The 21,815-nt window shown below is 40.1% G+C and overlaps 1 protein-coding gene across 10 annotated transcripts in view; it reads right to left on the bottom strand.

Moving 5' to 3' along the window:
• Window positions 1–889: 889 nt before the first annotated feature.
• The window catches only part of ATP2B1 (ATPase plasma membrane Ca2+ transporting 1), a 143,272-nt gene continuing 122,346 nt past the window's right edge, over window positions 890–21,815 (bottom strand). For 5 of the 10 annotated variants that reach the window (XM_056574360.1, XM_056574359.1, XM_056574358.1 and 2 more), the window contains exons 13-22: window positions 21,347–21,526; window positions 21,181–21,268; window positions 20,573–20,679; window positions 11,853–12,044; window positions 10,581–10,794; window positions 6,996–7,207; window positions 5,911–6,018; window positions 5,411–5,593; window positions 4,985–5,143; window positions 890–2,288 (exon numbers count right to left, since the gene is read on the bottom strand). In XM_056574360.1, the coding sequence (XP_056430335.1) occupies window positions 1,977–2,288; window positions 4,985–5,143; window positions 5,411–5,593; window positions 5,911–6,018; window positions 6,996–7,207; window positions 10,581–10,794; window positions 11,853–12,044; window positions 20,573–20,679; window positions 21,181–21,268; window positions 21,347–21,526 (1,755 nt within the window). In that variant the 3' untranslated portion in view covers window positions 890–1,976. Of the gene's footprint in view, window positions 2,289–4,917; window positions 5,144–5,410; window positions 5,594–5,910; window positions 6,019–6,995; window positions 7,208–10,580; window positions 10,795–11,852; window positions 12,045–20,572; window positions 20,680–21,180; window positions 21,269–21,346; window positions 21,527–21,815 lie in introns of all 10 variants that reach the window. The other 5 variants (XM_056574362.1, XM_056574366.1, XM_056574365.1 and 2 more) reach the window with 5 other exon arrangements.

Genomic DNA, 21,815 nt, shown 5'->3' with positions numbered 1-21,815 from the left:
GCATCACTGATGGCGGGGATACATCAGAACAGGTTATGCGTATATGGCTTCCCTGGACCATGTATAAATCAAGTCCTGTGTCTGCGGCCATAATGGTCTCAGCCCTCCCCAGGGATAGCACCTGTATTCTATATAACTAAAATGCTCATCACATTGACCTTTCCTTTTGCTCACCCGCCTCAACTCCCTCCCTTCATCACCCCCCTTCTCTTTGCTCCTCCTCTATTCTTTTTCAAGCACTTACATATCATATTTAAACAGTGGGCCAGGAATTTTCTTCATTTATTAGTGTGATTTCTTGTAGCATTCTTCTCCTATTGAATATGTATGAAACCTGCTTATTGTTGCTTTGTGGCTTCTATGTGCAAGTACTTACATACTTGTTTGTGCTCTCACATTATCTTATGTACATGATGATTATTTTTTTATATTTGAGGTTTTCAACAGAGAAAAATGTAAATGAGTATGGCAGCTACAACTCGCATGAAGAGGTGAGTGGACTTTTCTTTCTTTTAACAGAAAAATAACTCAATCTGAGAAATAAAAAGCAAGGACTAATACATCCCTTTCCTGTTGGGTGTACTTCTGACTTTGGTTAAAAAAAATGCATAAAAATAAACCCTTAACCAGCTATAGTTTTGCACAAATCGGTATCTCAGTTACTACGATTATTCATTGTAAGCAGATTTTTTGTGTGGAAGAGGAAGAGGTCTTAACTGCCATGTTAACTGGATTGTTTTTATTTATTTTTTTTACACTTTGTTACGAAATTATGTCACCATTAGTTGGCTGTATAGGCTTCATTATTTCACATTATACTGAAGCCATCTTGAAATGTATACAGCCATTTAATGCTGGCAACAGCCAAGAAAACATTGCTGCACATGTATTTAATAAAAGGGTATGTTTATTGTGTTTACAAACAAGTTTCAAAAACAAAAAGGAAAACATGTATGACTTTACTACTACCTAGTAGTATTTTTTTCCAAAATGCCAACAGCCCCTCAAGCTGTATGAAGGTCATCTAAAGATTAGAAAATCAACACGGTTCCACTCACAGTTCACCAAGACAGTTCTAAAACTAACATGTTTAGACAAACAAAAAAAAATAATTAAGAAGACTAATTTTTGATGTATTTTGATTTTTTTTATATATTTTGACGGCGATAGCAAAAAGGATTTCAAGCAAGAACCGTCACACATCGATGTCCTGCATTTCACAAATTCCATTTTACTTTGGAACAAAAAAAAGTTAATCATTTTTTTTCCAACATCAAAAAAAAAATTTGAAAACCAATAAGAATTGTGTTTTCTTTTACAAACTAAGGAGAGAGGCCATACTTCAGCATAACACTGCCGCTCACTTAACTTAAGCGTTAGTGTTATTTTTTTGTTTTCTTTTTGGCTATTAATTTTATCTACAATATTCAACAAGTACATTGCAGGCAAGAATTTAGAACAATTTCAATAGAAACACCCCTTTTTATCGAAAATACAGCAGTGTTTAAAGGACATTTTTTCATCATATATAAAGGAAACTTCCCTTCTATGAACAGGAACAAAATATCTATAAACCTTGTAAACAGATCTGTATCATTTATAACATAAATAATCAAATGAACATCCCAGGGCCCCAGAAATAATAATAATATTGAGGATCAATATAAACTAGAGCATTGCTAACACACTGTCCAGGCCAATGATTGTTTAGTGTAACTGATGTTCTGCAGGTCACTTTTGCTGGGTTACGATTTATCGGTCAGAGGTCATCCCAATAAGCCCATCCCTTTCCTTCCCGAGAAAAGCACCCTCAGTCTGGCAGAAAGCATTGTTTTTAAAAAAATAAATCTACATTCATACAAGTGTATCTTCATTTGAAGTCCATAAGGCAGGCTCGTTCACCTGCCTGTCACAATGTGTGAAAAGGACCCAGTGTTCTTTGCAAATCAGCTAGAATCTTAACATTCATCTTACAATCAGAGTGAAGTCTCCAGACTATGTAGTGGACTGCCTGGGGATGAAGAGGTAGCTGACTTGTTCGGTTCTATTGTAAGATGTATTCCACTATCGACCGCATTGTTATTTTTATTTGGAGAGGGTGGTGGAGTAGAGTGACGTTTTGTGGGAGCATCATCTTCAGCATCTGTGTCATCAATGAGCGGAATATGAGGCTCAGAGTCTTCTATTCTAAACTCCGGGTGTGTCATGAAATTGTGGATTGAACTTCGTGACTCAGGTTTTTCCAGTCCTTCATACAGAGAACTACGAAATGCATTCACCACTCGAATCTAAAGGTCACAAGGTAAAAACAGAGAAGAGAAAATATGTTAAAGAGCAGAAGTGCTTTGTGCATGGAAATGGCTATGTGAATCTGAACTCACAAATGCTAAACAATGAACTCAAATTGTGCAAAATGCAGTGTGAACTTGCAACATACTGTAAAAAGTAAAGGAATAAAAAAATCTTGGTCAATATAGACTGAAGCTGACACTGATGGTTTGTGGCAGATAACGTATGTGAAATCTTTACAGCCATAGTTACCAAGCACTATTCCATTCTATGACATTAGGTGCTGCAAAAATATTTTAGACTGTGTGCAAAAAACTTTCAAATGTTTTTATTCACAAATACATTTTAGGAAAAAAATTAAAATTAAAACCATTAGCACAACAGGTAAACCAATTCTCATGCCAGGAATTAGGATACCAACTATGAAGCCAAGCATATGTAAGCTGAATGGTACAATGAACTTCAAGCTGCAGAAAACCATGCAGAAAGCAAACAAAATAAGTGTGTAAAATACCTCACAAATGTAAATATTCGAGTATATACCAGATTTGCTTTCACCGAATCTTTAAAACAATTAGACATGTTGGATTCCCCCCCCCCCCCTAGCTAGCTGCGCCTATTACATAATGATGGATTGGGGGGGGGGGGGTAAATACCGTTAAATACTGTGGAACCGCCATCATTTACAAAAATACAGTGATACACATTTTTGGTCATACCGCCCGGCTCTACCCACACCTATTTTATCCTGTACATGCAGTGACTGGCATTGATCATGGCATCTAAAGGGGTAATGCGGACATCAGTATTGGCACTGATGCCAGTCATTAGCAGGGAGTCTCATCTGCTGATAGACTCACTGCACTTTCCTGTATTAAAGGTAAACTTTCTAGAATGCTGAGCAGTTTGATGCCAGTGTGCCAGACTGTTTGCATGAAGACACTGTTCCATTATCGGCGGTGACCCTATATGCAGTATATAGGAATGAATAATGTGTCATGCTGCAGTCATGCAAATATGACAGCTCCCCCACCTCTGTACACTATAAAACGCTGTGATATCAGCATTCATGACAGGATCTGATAGAGGATGCCCTGACACACACAAGACTTTTCTGACTGGCTTCAGTGAAAAAGCCTTAGGAAAAAAATAAAAATAAAAAATAGTATAATTTGGACATTTTAAATATTTTACCTTTTTGGCTGTAAAGAGGCTTTTTTTTTAATGGTTTATGGCTTTTTATGGTTTATCAGAGAAAACCATTTAGGTTTAAACGGGCACTGTCAGACTGTCAGACTGTCAAAAACCTTTTATATGTTTTACATCTTGGCAAAACATTAAAGACTTACTCCGGCCCTAAGACATTTTATCCCCTATCCAAAGGATAGGGGATAAGATGTCTGATCGCGGGCCGCCGATCAGGGTACTGCAATCTCATGCAGCACCCACCTGTCTCAGCTGCATGCCGTCACACCCCCTCCCATAGGCTTGCATTGAGGGGGCGGGACGTGATGTCACAAGGGGGGAGGAGTTATGACATCACGATACTCAGCCTTCAGACACGGAGCGATCATCATTTTGTGACGCTGAGACAGGTGGGTGCTGCATGAGAGATTGCAGGGGTCCTTTGGATAGGGGATAAGATGTCTTAGGGCTGGAGTACCCCTTTAACCTTTCTAATATACTTCATAAGAAAATATATATATATATATATATATATATATATATATATATATATATATATATATATATTTTTTTTTTAGAATTCATGGCTTATAAGACCATGGCTTTGTCCAAGCTGAAGCACAGGCATAAACAAAGTTCAGTAAGTGAGGGTGGGCTAGTACTCGTCTGTGCTCTCTCCTGTCCGATAGGACTCCTCTGTGCTCTCTCCTGTCCGATAGGACTCCTCTGTGCTCTCTCCTGTCCGATAGGACTCTGTGCTCTCTCCTGTCCGATAGGACTCCTCTGTGCTCTCTCCTGTCCAATAGGACTCCTCTGTGCTCTCTCCTGTCCGATAGGACTCCTCTGTGCTCTCTCCTGTCCGATAGGACTCCTCTGTGCTCTCTCCTGTCTGATGGCACAGGAGTACTAGCCCACCCTCACTTCTGGACTCTGTCCATGCCTTTGCATATACTTCATTTTCTTATGAAGTATATTAAAAAGGTTAATGTTTTGCCAAGATTTACATCATATAAAGTTTTTGTATCTGATAGTGCCCATTTAAACTCAAACATTACCAATGTGTAACAGTACACTCAAACTTGTGCAAAAAACTCTAGAACAGAGTTTATAGGCACAACCAGTAGGCAGAAAGCTCCTGACATAAGGCATATACTCGAAAATTTACTATGAATACATTTTCCATATATACAGTTACATCAATATAGAAACAATTTGACGAAGCAAAAATAAAAACGTGCAGGATCTCAGTGTTAAACTTGCATTTGCTAATACTCAAACCAGGTAAATAGCCCTCTAAAAATAAAAACAAGGGGTGTATTATCCTTGTGAAGGGAAAAGCTTTATGAGCAGCCTGAACAATGAGCTTACTGAGGAGAAAATGAGAAACGTTAGGTGTGTGAATTAGGACGTGTTAATTTCATGCACTTAGGAACACACACTCACACCCCACAGTAGTAGAAGCGGTAGAGGAGGAAAACACTACATGTGTAGGGGTAGAAATATTTGTTACATCATGATGCTGGCTGGCGATGGAGGGTTGCCGCCTTAAAGCCCCCTGAATGGAACTTCCACTTTGGAAAGCATTCACTACATCCATCTGCAAGGAATCAGAGATTGTGACAGCTTGCTCAGCAAGAGAGAGAGAGAACAAGAGAAAGGACCATCCCATCTATAACAAATAAAAATAAAGAAAAAAAAGAGCAAAAAAAGAGAAAAGGCACTTTATAGAGCAGCTAATAAAAGCAAATTGAAGAAAATGTAAAAAAGGAAGATCATGTGAAACTAAAGAGATTCTTTCAAGGGTTTAGAGGAAAATATAGACAAGGGAGAGATTGCGCACACATACCATTCACAATTCAAACTAGTTAGCCGTAGACATCAGTTTAAGCCCTTTATGTTCTTCCCTACATAGATATTCCCTTGCTCATGACCATACCTGGGTTTGGATTCTGTTCAAGCCCCTAAACCATAAGATCTGACCACGTCGTAGCTCTCTTTCTGCATGGTCAATCTCTTCTGCATCCTCAGCAAGCTCCTCCTCTGGAATCTCATCCTTATGTGTCCCATGACCTGCTTCCTTAAGGAACTTTAAACGACTGGTTGGTATTGTTGTTACCAGCTAAACAAAAGGTAAAGATTAAAGTAGCTACAAATATGTACTATATGTATGCCATAATATGCATGGAATATATGATGAAATCTAAACCCCAATTTCTTCGTCTAAATGTCATTCTAAAGCTGGAAAAACAATATAATATGCTACATACATGAGATGAAGATAGAGTTCAAACTAGTTCAGATGCCCAAGTTATGGTCTGTACTACAAAGCTAAACATTTCACTGTCAACACAGACATCTGCTAAATAAGCTAAAACACTATATGCATGACATTCTCTTTAACTGTACAGGAGGTAAACAAAGCAGCATGTACATTACCTGGCCCCATAGCAATGTTCCCATACCCAGGAAAACTGACCACAACCACTGATCTACTGTCAGTTCTGTACAACTAAAAGGTTTTCCACCAAACTGCACAATTACGATCTAAAAGAGAAGATCAAGAAATATCAGCAAACCAATACACTATTCTTAGGCATGTAGAGAATCGAGACATCATAGGTAACAGACTTGACATCAATAAGATAAACCATAAGACATTTTATAACTAGACTATGACTAAGGCTGGGTTCACATCAGAGTTTATCTCCGTTACTTAGCTCCGCTGCAGAATTGAAAAACTGAAATAAAACTGAAGTTCATTCATTTAAATGGCCAAAAATGAGCTCTCATATCGCCCCATCTAAGAGGAATAAAAAAAGTTATAGGGGTTAGAAGATGACCATTTAAAATGTATTAATTTTCCTGCATGTAGTTATGATTTTTTCCAGAAGTGCGACAAAATCAAACCTATATAAGTAGGGTATCATTTTAATTGTATGGACCTACAGAATAAAGATAAGGTGTCATTTTTACAAACAAATGTACTGCGTAAAAACGGAAGCCCCCAAAAGTTACAAAATTGAATTTTTTCTTCAATTTTGTCAAACAATGATTTTATTTTTTTTTTAGTTTTGCCATAGCTTTTTGGGTAAAATGACTGACCTCATTACAAAGTGAAATTTGTGTCAAAAAAAATTTAAGCTATCATATGAGTCTGTAGGTGCAAAATTGAAAGGGTTAAAGGGATATTCCAGGAAAAAAACTTTCTTATATATCAACTTTCTGGAGCCAGTTGATATATAACAAAGTTTTTTCCTGGATAACCCCTTTAAGATTTTATAAAAGGTGAAGAGGAAAAAACAAAAGTGCAAAATCCCCCAAGGGGTTAAAGAATGACCTTAGTATGTGACAATAACCGACATTTTTGCCCAACGCTGATGCAAACATTTCCTAACAGAATAATCATTTGTCATCTGGTCACAAGAAATCATGTATAAAAGTTTTTTTTTCAGCATGAAAAGGTGGAAAGAGTTTATAAAAGGACATAAAATAAGTAAAATTAGAAGCAGCCAGGCACTTACCTGTATTATAAAAGTACCTAATACGATGCTGCAGAAGATCATATTGTTAAATATCCCCTCAAATACATTCCTTTCACCATGAATCTTTCGTGCATTAATTTCATTAAATAGCTGCATCATTACGAATGTGTTAAACACAATAGTATAATGTTGGGATGGAGGTGCGTGGAGAGGCGCATTTCGCCCACTGTCAATATCAAATAGTTTTTCCCCTGTAATACAAAGAAAGGTTCTATTTATCATCCAGATTCAGTTATTAAAAAGTGGCAGCTAAAGCAAAAACTCAACAGACAACAAAATGCAAGACAATGCTAGACCTCATGTGGCTGGAGTGTGTCAGCAGTTTCTGCAAGAGGAAGGTATTGATGCTATGGACTGGCCCGCCCGTTCCCTAGACCTGAATGCGATTGAGCACATCTGGGACATCATGTCTCGCTCCATCCACCAGCGCCACATTGCACCACAAACTGTCCAGGAGTTGCCGGATGCTTTAATCCCTCAGGAGACCATCCGCTACCTCATCAGGAGCATGCCCAGGCATTGTAGGGAGGTCATACAGGCACGTGGAGGCCATACACACTGCTGAGCCTCATTTTGACTTGTTTTAAGGACATTACATCAAAGTTGGATCAGCCTGTAGTGTGGTTTTCCACTTTAATTTGAGTGTGACTCCATATCCAGACCTCCATGGGTTGATAAATTTGATTTCCATTGATAATTTTTGTATGATTTTGTTGTCAGCACATTCATATATGTAAAGACGAAAGTCAAAGTGGACAAGAAATCTTGTAACCATCCCTGGTGGACTAGTGCAGTGCAATGGCCAGAGGGCTTACCTCTGCATCTATGGCTTGGTTCTGTATTTGATTGGTTGATCCTGCTCAAGGCAGACTCAAACGAACACAGATAGAACTGCATTGATTTGTATGAGGAATCTAATGATTCCTCCTAATTAAGTGTATTTAAAAAAAAAAAGGTTGAATATAAAGTATATATAAAACATCCATTAGCCCCCTCCATATTAAAAGTTCATATCACCTCTTTTCCATATAAAAATATGTAAACGTAAAAAAAAACAAAAAAAAAAAAAATATTTTGTATTGTAGTGTACATAATTGTCCGAACTATTAAAATATAACATTTTCAATCCTGTATGGTCAATGGCGTTAACGTAAAAAAAAAAAAAAAAACACCAAAGCACAGAATTACTTTTTATATGTTTATAACATCATATCCCTGAGAAAAACATGTAAAACATGTTCAAAAAGTCAGTACAAAATGGTACCGATACAGACAGCAGATTAAGTCCCAAAAAATTTGCCCTAATACAGCCTGGTATATAAATTTTTTTTTTTATGTTATAGAGGTCAGGAATTCTTTTTTTTAAATTAAAAATATTATTAAAACATGAAGGAAATTAAACAATTTTGGTATTGGTGTAACAGGGCAGACCTAAAAGTATCAAAGTAACATGTAAGTTTGACCACAAGGTGTATGGCGGAAAAAAAAAATTATATATTTTTTGTTTCAGAGCATAAAGTGTGGAAAAATCAAAGGTGCCATTACAAAGTATAATTGGTCCCGCTAAAAACAAGCCTCATGGGTCTATAGATAGGAGTTATGGCTATTATAGGGCGAGGAGGGAAAAAAAACGAAAGTGCAGAAACTAATAAAGACCTTATTTACGTACTATTTTGGTTGAAATTATTTTGTCTGCCAGGACAAGTCGATTTTGCTCCGTTTTAGTCCCTTGGAAAAAAAAAATTCTGTTTCTCCCCCCTCCCCCCCCCCAATTTCCTCCCTCCTGTTGTCTTTCGGCAACAGCGGCTGCCAACATGTGTTAGCTGAGAAGCACATACCCCATTGACTGAATTTTTAACTAGGCTTCTGTATATAACCCTAAACATGTTTAAAAAAGATTTCCCTGAACGTAGTAACTAGCTGACCACGATCAGGCCATTAAAGTAAATGGGGTCAGTGTCTCGGAATGTACACATGTCAACAAAGTTTGGCTGCTGATGTAAAGGTGTGGAATGGAAGGCTGAATCTTGATGTGAACATGGCCTAAGCTTGACACACGCAGAGGCAATGATGTAGAATATAAATGGTTTGTACTGATCACTAACTGCTGTCAACTCTCTAAATTTACTTATAGCTCTCTTTTTTCTGGCTGTTTTTGGAATACTGCCACTGCAGTTTTTGAGCAAAAGCCAGAAATGTATTAAAAAAGGCATAGGACATATAAAGGAAGGACTTATACTTCTTCTCCCTTATGGATCCACTTCTGACTTTGGCTCAAAAACTGCAGTGGCGGTATTCCAAAAACTGCCAGAAAACCAACCAAGTGGAAACTTAGCCTAACTTTGCTTTTACAACCATCAATGTTTTGTTTTCAGATGGTTTTTCCTATCAAGGCTGTAGAGAAAATATTCTAGATTATTATGAATTCTTAAAGCACAGTTTCCACTGTTCTCAGTTTAGGCATCATGCCTATACTGAGGCCACCAAAGCTAGATGTTTACATTGGTAAATTTCCATGCAACCAGTGCATCCGTACACACCAATCGGCAATTACAGCCACGTGCTGTAAAAAACAGCTCTGACTTGTTAAGAAATTGACCTTTAAAGGATCTAATACCACAGGATTTCTTCAAAGGGTGACAGTCATTAATAAAAATTATTGATATGTTGCATACACATGTCAAAAGCTTATATCACAGCTGGTCTTACTTCTGAGATCCGCTGTGATCGCTAGTCATCAGCCAGTGAGTGGCACGCTGCCGCTCGCCTCTCCGAATAATAAGTTGCGATCATAGTGGGTTTTCGGAGGGACTATCTGCTGCTAATAATACTTTTGACATATATATAAATAATGAAAAAAATAACTTTTGAGACATTCCCTACATAACAGTACAACAGTACAAAAACAGTAACCATTTAAGCCCTGTCATATGCAGCCTTCGTGGATCAAGCATCCCACAGATCACAGGATCTGAGGAAAAAAAAAATAACTTTTCTTGCGGAAGGCCACTGTTATTAGGCGATACCATTGACATGACAGGGTGTACTTGGCCAGAAAGAAAGGAACATCTGCAAGGTTTTCAAGCAGAACATTCCCCAGAGCATCACACTGCCTCGGCAGACTTGCCTTTTTACCAACAGAAAACCCTGGTGCCGTCTCTTCCCTAGTAACTCAATGCACACACAGCCTGTCATCCATGTTTTGTACAAGAAAGTATTATTCATCAGGCCACTTTCTTCTTATGCTCCAAGTTCTGATGCTCACATCTGTGGTTACTCTGTTCTAACACACCTGACACTTCTATTATATTGAGCAGTAAGAGTCTCAGCAATCTGTGTCCCAGTAGTAGTTCTGTAGGATTGGACCAGAAAGGCTAGCCTATCCTTCAAGTCATTTGAATCCCTGCTTGCAATATTTGCTTCCAGCCAACAAACTAAAAGAACTAGAACTGACTGATATAGAAGATAATGTTATTCATTGTGTGTGTTTGTATATATAAATATTTTCATTCATTTCTCTCTCTCAAGAAGTCAAAGTTAATGCTGCATAAGGACTGTACTTACCTACAAATAATAGAGTGAAGACCACAACTAACTGGTAAACAGCATGGCCTAAAATGTTTTTCATCATTGTACGGGATATGAGAGGTTTATTTCTTCCATAGGGTTTTCTCAACAATAGAGATTCTGTTGGTGGCTCAGTTGCCAGAGCAAGCGATGCAAAAGTGTCCATAATAAGGTTAACCCACAACATCTGCACAGCTTTAAGTGGAGAGTCCTATTAAACAGACCAAAATGGATACATATATATAAAAGCAAATCGAAAAATGACAAATGGACAGTAGTTTAGAATGGTTAGTTACAGGATATTATATGCAAAGTATAAAATGAACATAGCCAGCCACAACATGGTGTGTCTAGACACTAATGTCTCTTTAGCGTGATCATGTTGTTGCTGTAGTTTGCAAAGAGCAGTGTCATTACTGCTGTCATTAATTCATTAATTGTACCGCTGATTCGCCTGCACTTAATCAGGGGAATCATAGGCGGCTGCTTACTGTAAGATGGATTACCAGACAGAAGCAGAATGTTTTTTGGTGCACAGGGCACCACGTTCTGGCACTAAAATTGTGTGCCAAAAACTCTTTCCTAGGAAAGCCCACAGCAGATGTTGCTTTAGGAGAAGGATTGCTTTTATTTTGTTCAATATTAGAAGAGGTTTTTAATAAAACTGATTTTTTTAAATTTTTTTTTACATATCTGTGGTTTGGTAGTGGAAACCGTTCCATAGATGCCGTCCATTACTAAGCCAGGGTTTACAGTTAGCCCATAAAATGGCTACCTCTCCCTTTATTACCCCAATACCCAAAAGCACCAGTGGTATAAGGAAGTTCTGGGTCTGATGGGCACTGGGTAATGAGACTGGCAAGAAGAAGACCACCAGCTTTCAGTCCAGCAACAAAAACTGATCCTGTCAAAAATGTGCCATCCAGAGTCATTAGCGGACTCAGTTCAGCTGATTGAAAGGAATGGGGTGCGGCATGGTCCGGTGGGAATACAGCTGCAGCTAGTTTTCAAATTCTCCCTCCGGATCCGGCTGTTGTACCCCTAAATCTTGGTGTGAATGCAGCCCTTACAGCATAGTGATTACGATACCATATAAAGTGCCCTGGTAACAATGCTTGATGGTTTACCACAAATGTTGAAGTAACCTTATCTATCCTTCCTGGAGTCATCCAAGCCCAGGCTGTATAGTGTGCATTGTCATCTGTCAACTGCTGCATATTTAATATGATTGAGGAAACGAAGAGAAACCAGCTGAATTACAGGACTTACTTGTGTGATACACGCTCCGGTAAAAGCTACAATGACAGCCACTACATTGACGGTAAGCTGGAACTGGAGGAATTTTGAAATACTGTCATACACGTTTCTTCCCCACATCACTGCTTTTACAATGCTGCTGAAGTTGTCATCTGTGAGAATAATATCAGACGCTTCTTTTGCAACATCTGTTCCAGCAATACCCTATGTGAGGACCAAAAAAAAAAACAAAGTTATAGCTTAGATAAAAGGCATGCATTTCCTCAAGCAACACCACCGATAAAGTGTGTTAAATTATGTTTTATTAAATAACTGGAGACTCTTGCCTGCCTCAAGTGCACTCAGAAACGTACTGAAGCACAGAGCTTTCTGTATTCTTTAAGTGATGTGGGAAACTCCCAAGACACATACAAATTTAGACACGGACATAAAAAAAAAAAAAAAAAAAGTCTTATGTCTGCACTTCCAGAGAGTCACAGAAGTAATATGACACAGACGTATTTCCCATACGGCTAAAAAGAGCAAGTATGTACATAATGTATTCACGATACACTGGATGACCCAAGAGCTCGCCTTGTTTAGGAAGTATGAACTTCACAGATTACAGATGTAACAGCTTTATAGAATATAAACCTCTTTTCTTTTACACAAAGTACAAGCTGTTATTTTCAGATCTGTGGTATCGAGTGTCGCAGAAACAGGATGGCCTCCACAGATCACGCAAGTAATACCCTAGGTTGTATATCCACACAGTAGCTGGAGAAAGCTACAAACAGTGCCAAAATATGAAGATTAAACGCTGAATAAACATCAAGGCAGTCTAAAAAGGAATGCTGCAGGCTTCTTGGAAATTAATGTTGTACACTTGAAATTTAACAGGGATGTCTGTTTTGCATAGCTCAGCTGCCCTTACAAAGGCATTTGACATGGGGCTGTAGGAGGCAGACGAGCCAAATGTTACTACTTGAAGCAGTGATCCTGGAATTAGAACAACAGAGCTGATCTGTTTATAAAAAAAGAAAAAGCCTCTATAGCAGTGGTCTCCAACCTGCAGACCTCCAGATGTTGCAAAACTAAAACTCCCAGCATGCCCGGACAGCCGTTGGCTGTCCGGGCATGCTGGGAGTTGTAGTTTTGCAACATCTGGAGGTCCGCAGGTTGGAGACTACTACTCTATAGTTTTAAAAGTCAGCTTGAAAAACCCAAGCAGTGAGCATGCTGAAGGAATAGGCTGTGTTTGGCTACACCTTTGTCCATAAAGCAACATGTACAAATACATTAAAGGGATACCCCGGTGGAGTGTCAGGAACTGTCAAGAGCAGGATAGGTTTGCAATGGGGACTTGCTCCTGCTCTGGACAGTTCCTGACATGGACAGAGGTGTCAGCAGAGAGCACTGTGGTCAGACAAAAAAGAAATTCAAAAAGGAAAATAACTTCCTGTGGAGCATACAGCAGCTGATATGTACTATAAGGATTAAGATTGATTAATAGAAGTAATTTACAAATCTGTTTAACTTTCTGGCACCAGTTGATTTAAAAAAAAATAAAAATAAAATAAAAAAAGCTTTCCACCGGGATACCCCTTTAAGTAATTAAGTTACTTTCAGAATGGTATGTCTAGCCTAGAGCCAAACTGCTTTACCTATTTGGCTGTCTTGCTGCTGCAGACACCGACCTTACCACAAAACTGCTTATGGCTGTGTTAGCTCCCTTAGCGCTATCTTGTGTTTTCATCTTTGTTTAAAATATATGCTTGGAAAAGCTTCAGAGATATATGTTAGACTACGACAGATGCCATACAGTAGCATAGACTAGTATGGCATGTTAAACTGATGCATTTTACAGGAAACTAAGGATTTGCTGGGTATTTGACCTTATTCCTGCATTAGACCAATGTAAACTGGAGACCAAACATTCACTCGTTTGGCAGCTTTAACTCCATAGACACAACTAGCATATACAATCATGGCCGTAAATGTTTGCACCCTTGAAATTTTTCTAGAAAATGAAGTATATCTCACAGAAAAGGATTACAGTAACATGTGTTTTGCTAGACACATGTTTATTCCCTTTGTGTGTATTGGAACTAAACCAAAAAAAGGGAGGGGAAAAAAGCAAATTGGACATAATGTCACAACAAACTCCAAAAATGGTCTGGACAAAATTATTGGCCCCCTTTCAAAATTGTGGAAAAATAAGATTGTTTCAAGCATGTGATGCTCCTTTAAACTCACCTGGGGCAAGTAACAGGTGTGGGCAATATAAAAATCACACTTGAAAGCAGATAAAAAGGAGAGAAGTTCACTTAGTCTTTGTATTGTGTGTCTTTGTGTGTGCCACACCAAGCATGGACAACAGAAAGAGGAGAAGAGAACTGTCTGAGGACTTGAGAACCAAAATTGTGGAAAAATATCAACAATCTCAAGGTTACAAGTCCATCTCCAGAGATCTAGATTTGCCTTTGTCCACAGTGCGCATTATCAAGAAGTTTGCAACCCATGGCACTGTAGCTAATCTCCCTGGGTGTGGAGATAAGAGAAAAATTGACGAAAAGGTGTCAACGCAGGATAGTCCGGATGGTGGATAAGCAGCCCCAAACAAGTTCCAAAGATATTCAAGCTGTTCTGCAGGCTCAGGGAGCATGAGTGTCAGCAAGACCACATTTTGCCAAAATGAACTTGAGTAAGCCAAAATCCTTCTGGGAAAACGTCTTGTGGACAGACGAGAGATCGTTTTGGTAAAGCCCATCATTCTACTGTTTACCAGAAACGGAATGAGGCCTACAAAGAAAACAGTACCTACAGTGAAATATGGTGGAGGTTCAATGATGTTTTGGGGTTTAGCTGCCTCTGGCACTGGGTGCCTTGAATGTGTGCAAGGCATCATGAAATCTGAGGATTACCAATGGATTTTGGGTCACACTGTACAGCCCAGTGTCAAAAAGCTGGGTTTGTGTCCGAGATCTTGGGTCTTTCAGCAGGACAATGACCCCAAACATACGTCAAAAAGCACCCAGAAATGGATGGCAACAAAGTACTGGAGAATTCTGAATTGGCCAGCAATGAGTCCAGATCTAAATCCCATTGAACACCTGTGGAGAGATCCTAAAATTGCTGTTGGGAAAAGGTGTCATTCCAATAAGAGAGACCTGGAGCAGAATGCAAAGGAAGAGTGGTCCAACATTCGCGCCGAGAGGTGTAAGAAGCAGCTTATTGATGGTTATAGGAAACAAATGATTTCAGTTATTTTTTTAAAAGGGTGTGCAACCAAATATTAAGTTAAGGGTGCCTAATTTTGTCCAGGCCATTGCGTGACATTATGTCCAATTTTCCCCTCCTTTTTTGGTTTAGTTGCAATACACACAAAGGGACTAAACATGTGTATAGCAAAACATGTGTTCCTGCAATCCTTTTGCATGAAAAATACTTCATTTTCTAGAAAAAATTCGGGGCTGCCAACAATTACGGCCATAACTATGTTAGCTTTAAATAAAAAATTTTTGAAGTGTTGTAAACCCTTTTACAGGTTGCAGCAGGAAAACTGTGGAGGATGTATACAACAGATCGGACTGGAACAGGGGAAATCATCTACATTTCAAGGGAGGCAGATTACACATGCTGCATATAAGGAAAAAAGCATCCACAAGTCAGCAGGAGTCTGCAGACAGAGGGGGAGAATCATACAGACTATGCATAAAAGTGAAAAAGCACTCAGCAGAACCTGTCGAGGATGGTGGGAAAAAAAAATTCAGACAATAGCATCCTGGATTCACAGGGGGAGATTTATCAAAACCTGTGTAGAGGAAGAGTGGTGCAGTTGCCTATAGCAACTAGATTCCTTCCATTTTTCACAGGACTCTCTAAAAATTAAAGGAGAAACTGATTGGTTGCTATGGGCAACTGTTCCTCTTCACAGGTTTTGATAGCTCTCCCCCACAGACCTCACACATCCAGCATGTATCCACACAAGACACACACATATTAGCCATAAAGGACTTTTCCAGGCTACCAGCATCAGAACAGGTCTGCAGCAGGGACCAGAAGACCATTCTTTTTCCGATAACATTTTTGCTCCTGCAGGAACTGCCTGCAAAGCCCAGTGATTGCCTGAGCGGGAGTTAAACATCAGAAGGGGAGAAAACACAACCATAGGAGGGACCGGAAGAACTGACGGCAGCAGTGATAGGAAAGTGGGTGAGGTGAAGTATACAGGCATTTTTTTTTGTGCGCACAGGATGGCAAATACTAGAGTATTACAATATGTACCGTATATACTCGAGTATAAGCCGACCCGAGTATAAGCCGAGACCCCTAATTTCAACCCAAAATCCCAGGAAAAGTTATTGACTCGAGTATAAGCCTAGGGTGGGAAATACCTCATCCCCCCCTGTCATCATCCAGACCCGTCATTAACATCCTCATCATCATCCCCTTGTCATCATCCCACACATCCCCCCTTCATCATCCCCTTATCATCCCACACATCCCCCCTTCATCATCCCCTTATCATCCCGCACATCCCCCCTTCATCATCCCCTTATCATCCCACACATCCCCCCTTCATCATCCCCTTGTAATCATCCCCTTGTAATCATCCCACACCCCCCCTTCATCATCCCCACCCCCCTTCATCATCCCCACACCCCCCCCCCTTCATCATCCTCTTCTCATCATTCGCCCTCAGTGGTCTTCAACCTGTGGACCTCCAGAGGTTTCAAAACTACAACTCCCAGCAAGCCCGGGCAGCCATCGGCTGTCCGGGCTTGCTGGGAGTTGTAGTTTTGAAACCTCCGGAGGTCCGCAGGTTGAAGACCACTGCGGCCTTCGACATCATCCAGCCCCCTCTCACCCCCTTTAGTTCTGAGTACTCACCTCCGCTCGGCGCTGGTCCGGTCCTGCAGGGCTGTCCGGAGAGGAGGTGGTCCGGTGGGATAGTGGTTCCGGGCTGCTATCTTCACCGGGGGCGCCTCTTCTCCGCGCTTCCGGCCCGGAATAGAGGCGTTGCCTTGACAATGACGCAGAAGTACGTTGGCAATGAACGCACCTCTGCGTCGTTGTCACGGCAACGTGACTATTCTGAGGCCGGGCCCGAAGCGCTTAGAAGAGGCCTCCCCGGTGAAGATAGCAGCCCGGAACCACTATCCCACCGGACGACCTCCTCACCGGACAGCCCTGCAGGACTGGACCAGCGCCGAGCGGAGGTGAGTACTGTACAGAACTAAAGGGGGGTGAGAGGGGGCTGGATGATGTTGAAGGCCGCAGTGGTCTTCAACCTGCGGACCTCCGGAGGTTTCAAAACTACAACTCCCAGCAAGCCCGGACAGCCGATGACTGCCCGGGCTTGCTGGGAGTTGTAGTTTTGAAACCTCTGGAGGTCCGCAGGTTGAAGACCACTGCGGGTGGGGGAGTTCACTCGAGTATAAGCCGAGGGGGGTGTTTTCAGCACGAAAAATCGTGCTGAAAAACTCGGCTTATACTCGAGTATATACGGTATGTAGAGAAATACACCTGGCACTGCTGAGTGGTGTAACAAACGTGCATGGAGTTCTGATATGACCGTCTATAGCAGTAACAAGTGCACTCACCACAGCGGCCGCTTCAAACACGGCTTTATTGAAGACATCCAGGTACAGATGGAAAGAGTGCAGGGAAGGGAGGTCGTTTCAGGCTACGGAACAGTCTCGCGCACAGCTGCGCTTCTTAAGGCTCCTCAGCAGCTGTGCGCGAGACTGTTCCGTAGCCCGAGACTACCTCCCTTCCCTGCCGTCCCCCTGCACTCTTGTTGCCTGTACCTGGATGTCTTCAATAAAGCAGCGTTTGAAGCTGCTGCTGTGGTGAGTGCACTTGTGTATTTTCTACATACCTTCATATTAGATTATTACATTTGCCTTATAAGAAAACCCTTTAAAATGGCACCTGTCAAACCGTACAGTCCATTCTAGAAGCTGATTTTTTGGAAGCAGAAAAAAAAGGGGAAAAAATAAAAGTAGAGGGGAGAGGATGTATCTGTGTTGCTGTATAGCACTGTAGAAGCAATGCTTCCAGTGTACACAGCCCTGTAATATTACATCAGAGATTTTAAATTTATTTTCTATTGAATACATAAGGAACAAGACAGTGAAAATCCACTCTGATCCTACATGTGAAATCAGAGTTCATGGTTGTCCAAAAAAAAAAAATAAAAAAAAGGGAGGAGGAGTGCATCACCTAAACCATCAATTTAAGATCTAACCGGGTGTATGGATAGAGGTTTTCCAAAGTAAAAAACCCCTTTTCATTTTATTAAATTTTCAGAGAAGAAATCTGAGGCAGTAATGAGCAGTCCTATTTTATCACTGCCTGACAATCCTTACACCAGAGGATTACAGCTCTGAAGATGCAAACTGCTGTCAACTGGATCTCAGACTCTAATCAATACAGTCACATTAATCAAACCCAAAAGATGACAAACTTTACAAAAGAAAAGACTGTAATAAGACGGATCATTAATGAGTAGCATATGCATAAATACATCTAGAATTCCAGCAGTAGGGTTCATCTTACAGCTCCACCCAATAATCGCAGGTCAATTAAAAATGACTACTCCCTGGAAGTTTGACTTACCAGACCCAAGCATGTTCTGAAGTAACCTACACTGAATTTATAAGAAAATTGTGAGCAAAGGTCATTAATGTTACATAAGATGTCTGTGCGCATAAGGGTTGTATACCTACAGCTTAAAGGTACTTTCACACGTACAGGATCATGCGCAGGATTTGTTACTGCCGATTAGAAGCTGAGCTCAGTCATTTAGTTTATATTGAAAACTGCAACAGAAAAACCTGCACATCAAGTTTGCAGGATCCTGTATGTGTAAACGTACTCTAAAAAGGGGACCCATGGTCACTATAAATACATGGGTTTGTGTATTCCTTATACAGTTTTGAGGGCTAATTACATACTTTTTTGTTTTGCATCAAAAATCCTGATTTATAGGGCTTTGTAGCCCATCTGGCAGTATGGATAATCTGTCAGAGAACCAGGATCCATTATCATAATATGGGCTGTGTGATGACTGTAACTGAGGGGTGAGCATATTTAATGTTCAGGGAAGTGTATTCAGCACTGGCTGTGCTAAGACCTCTCGAGGACACGTCCAGCACTGAATACACGCCCCTGGCTACAGTCATCACATCGAACACTGGTGGGGGGTTGCCCTCTAGGTGCCTGTCCTATCCACACCCAGCATTCTGGCAACTCTTGAACACCTATTTTTACACTGAAGCAGTCTCGCTACTTGATAGTTGGGAATTTCCTTTCTGTCTTTTGGCAGTCTCCGCACTTCACTTTGTTATCTTAGGCTGAGTTCATATTGCCGTTTGCATCCATCCTATTGAAGGTCCGTTCAGCTTTTATTCTTCTTGTGCAGAACGGACTTTGCAATTGGTCGGAGCCCAAAAGGATACTGCCGGGCCCCAACAGACCTCATTCACTTGATTAAGGCCTGTTGGGGCTCCAATACTTTAGCGGAGAGAGAAAAAATATTTTTTTTTTTTTTTTTTTTTATCCAGTAATCTGTCAATTTGACAGAATTGTCGACAGAACTCTATATAGTGGAGCCCAACGGCAATATGAAAGAGGCCTAAGCAGTACAAAGCGTCCACTTTTTTTTCTATACACTAATTATACTAAGGTCCTCTTTAAATCAATCTGCCAATACATGTTTATATGCAGATTATAATGATATAATGTACACTTTCATTAAGTTTTCCAGTCAGGACCATAAAAACCAAATCTAAGTCACCAAATGTCATTCTGGAGGAACAATGACTTAGAAATGCAATCCAGCCAAGTTACAAATGACCACATAACAGTTTGCAACACAAAGATCACCTTGAAATAGATACAGTGCAACAGAAGTCTGAAGCTGTAATGACATCTCTTGTGTGATAACAAGACTAAGAGGCACAATATAAAATGCATGGGGCTTGATGCAGTAAGAGAAAAAACAGAGCGTTGCCCTAAATGACACCCACGGAATAGGGCCTTCTAATGAAAAAAAGCAGCTGCTGAACGACCGCAAAAAAGATCATTAATATATTGGGTACAGCTACAGTAGCACAACCAGCTTTCTTTAAGCCTATAGGTTTCTGACAAAAATAATCTACTTTGCTGCATGTCATACAATACAACACATTTATACATTAATCTAAAATGACATTATCAGCTAACATTATATGTCTATCACATGATGTACACAATAACATCCGTTCGAGAAAAGAAAAGAAAACTCCTTGGTTTGCACTGCATTGTGGCTTTACATTAAAGCCTGGCAATATAATACAAATCTGATGCAACCAGTCGTGCCACTTTGGCAACTATATTTACTGTATAAAAATGCATAACACAGGAAAAGTTTATATTTATCATGTTCTCTTTACTAATGTAAAGAAAGTCTCTCTTGTAGAACAGAGCTTTTTAGCCCTGCTGTGAAAAAAAATGCATTGCATGGTTTGTGCTGTCTTAGTAAGTCAGGTGATTGAAGTCTTTGTTTTCATCTACAGGAGATCCCAACAGGACACTACTTTAATGTGATCTGATATAAAGGGAACGCTTGCTGTTTGCAAGTGGGTAGGCAATACCAAAAACAGGGTAACAACATAGCAACCAAATGGTCCAAATCTAAAGGTTTCAATTTCACTAAAATAGACAAGAACTGAAAAAACAGCTTTACAAAATGAACAGAGTCTTACCATAGCAAAGCCAACGTCTGCTTTCTTTAGCGCAGGCCCATCATTGGTCCCATCCCCAGTAACTGCTACCACTTGCCTTTGCTCACAGACCGTGCTGTCAATTATACCTGCAGTTAAGGATATTTGTAGTCAGTGCAGGAAACTAAAGACAAACTTTGTGACGAGTATAAACGCACACCAATATATAGCATGAAAACACTAAACTCTTAGGTTACTTTTGGCATAGACACATCAGAAGTTGTGATCAGTGAGGGTCAGGCTGCTGAGGCCCCCACTAATCGCTAGATGGAAGGGACACACCACTGATCGCTTGTCTATGAGACATTCACTGTGTCCAAACTTCACGCACTCTCTTTTCCAAGGAAAACAAACCAGAAATTAAAAGGGACAATACTCAGGGAAGAGTTTCTGTCCATTCATTCCAGTAATTGGTGGGGGTCTCAGCAGCTTGACTCCAGCGGTCACTACTTTTGATATGTTTTAGGTACACTTTATTGGAAAGTGATATTTATAAGCTGTGGTCTGTAGGGCACAGTCACATTTCATTGAAATACAAATGAGACCAAAACATAGTAACACTGTGGAAAAGTCAGAACCTTAGGTCTTACCTTTCACTAATGTATGTTTGTCCGTTGGAGACGATCTAGCAAGTACACGAAGCTTAGGCCAAATTTTGTCTATTCGTTCTTGCTCAATCTGTTACATGAAGGAATTTATTAGCAAATGAAGTGAAACATCAGCACGGCAAGGGGGTAACAAAGAAAACTAGCTTACTTCTCCTTTTTCATTCCGTATTCGCCTATTGAATTCTTTTCCTTCTACACACAAGAAATCTTCTCCAGGGTTAAGAATTCCACATTTTGTAGCAATTGCACGGGCCGTGTTGATGTTGTCCCCTGTAACCATACGTACTGTAATACCGGCACGCTGGCATTTTCTTATAGCGTCTGGTACCTAGGGGAAAGAGAAAGGGGCAAAAATCTGCTGCATTATTATAGTCAATACCAACAACGTACTTAAACTACTCAGACAAGACCTCAACCTGTGAATTAAAGTGTACCTGTTATCAAAAATATATTTTTAACACATTTGCAACATACATTGGTTAAAAAATTTGTATATTTTTGGGTAAAAAAAAGTGCTATCCCTGCAGCTATTGCCTGTGTCTCTATGAAAAATCCAAATACAGGAAGTGAGGGCAGGACAAGCTGTGCTCTGTGCAGGCTCCTGGCTTGTCAACCAT

The sequence above is a fragment of the Hyla sarda genome, chromosome 4 (genome assembly GCF_029499605.1).
Source record: "Hyla sarda isolate aHylSar1 chromosome 4, aHylSar1.hap1, whole genome shotgun sequence".
Classification (NCBI taxonomy): domain Eukaryota; kingdom Metazoa; phylum Chordata; class Amphibia; order Anura; family Hylidae; genus Hyla; species Hyla sarda.
Note: the sequence above shows the minus strand (reverse complement) of the source record. Positions and strands in the feature narration are given on the sequence as shown.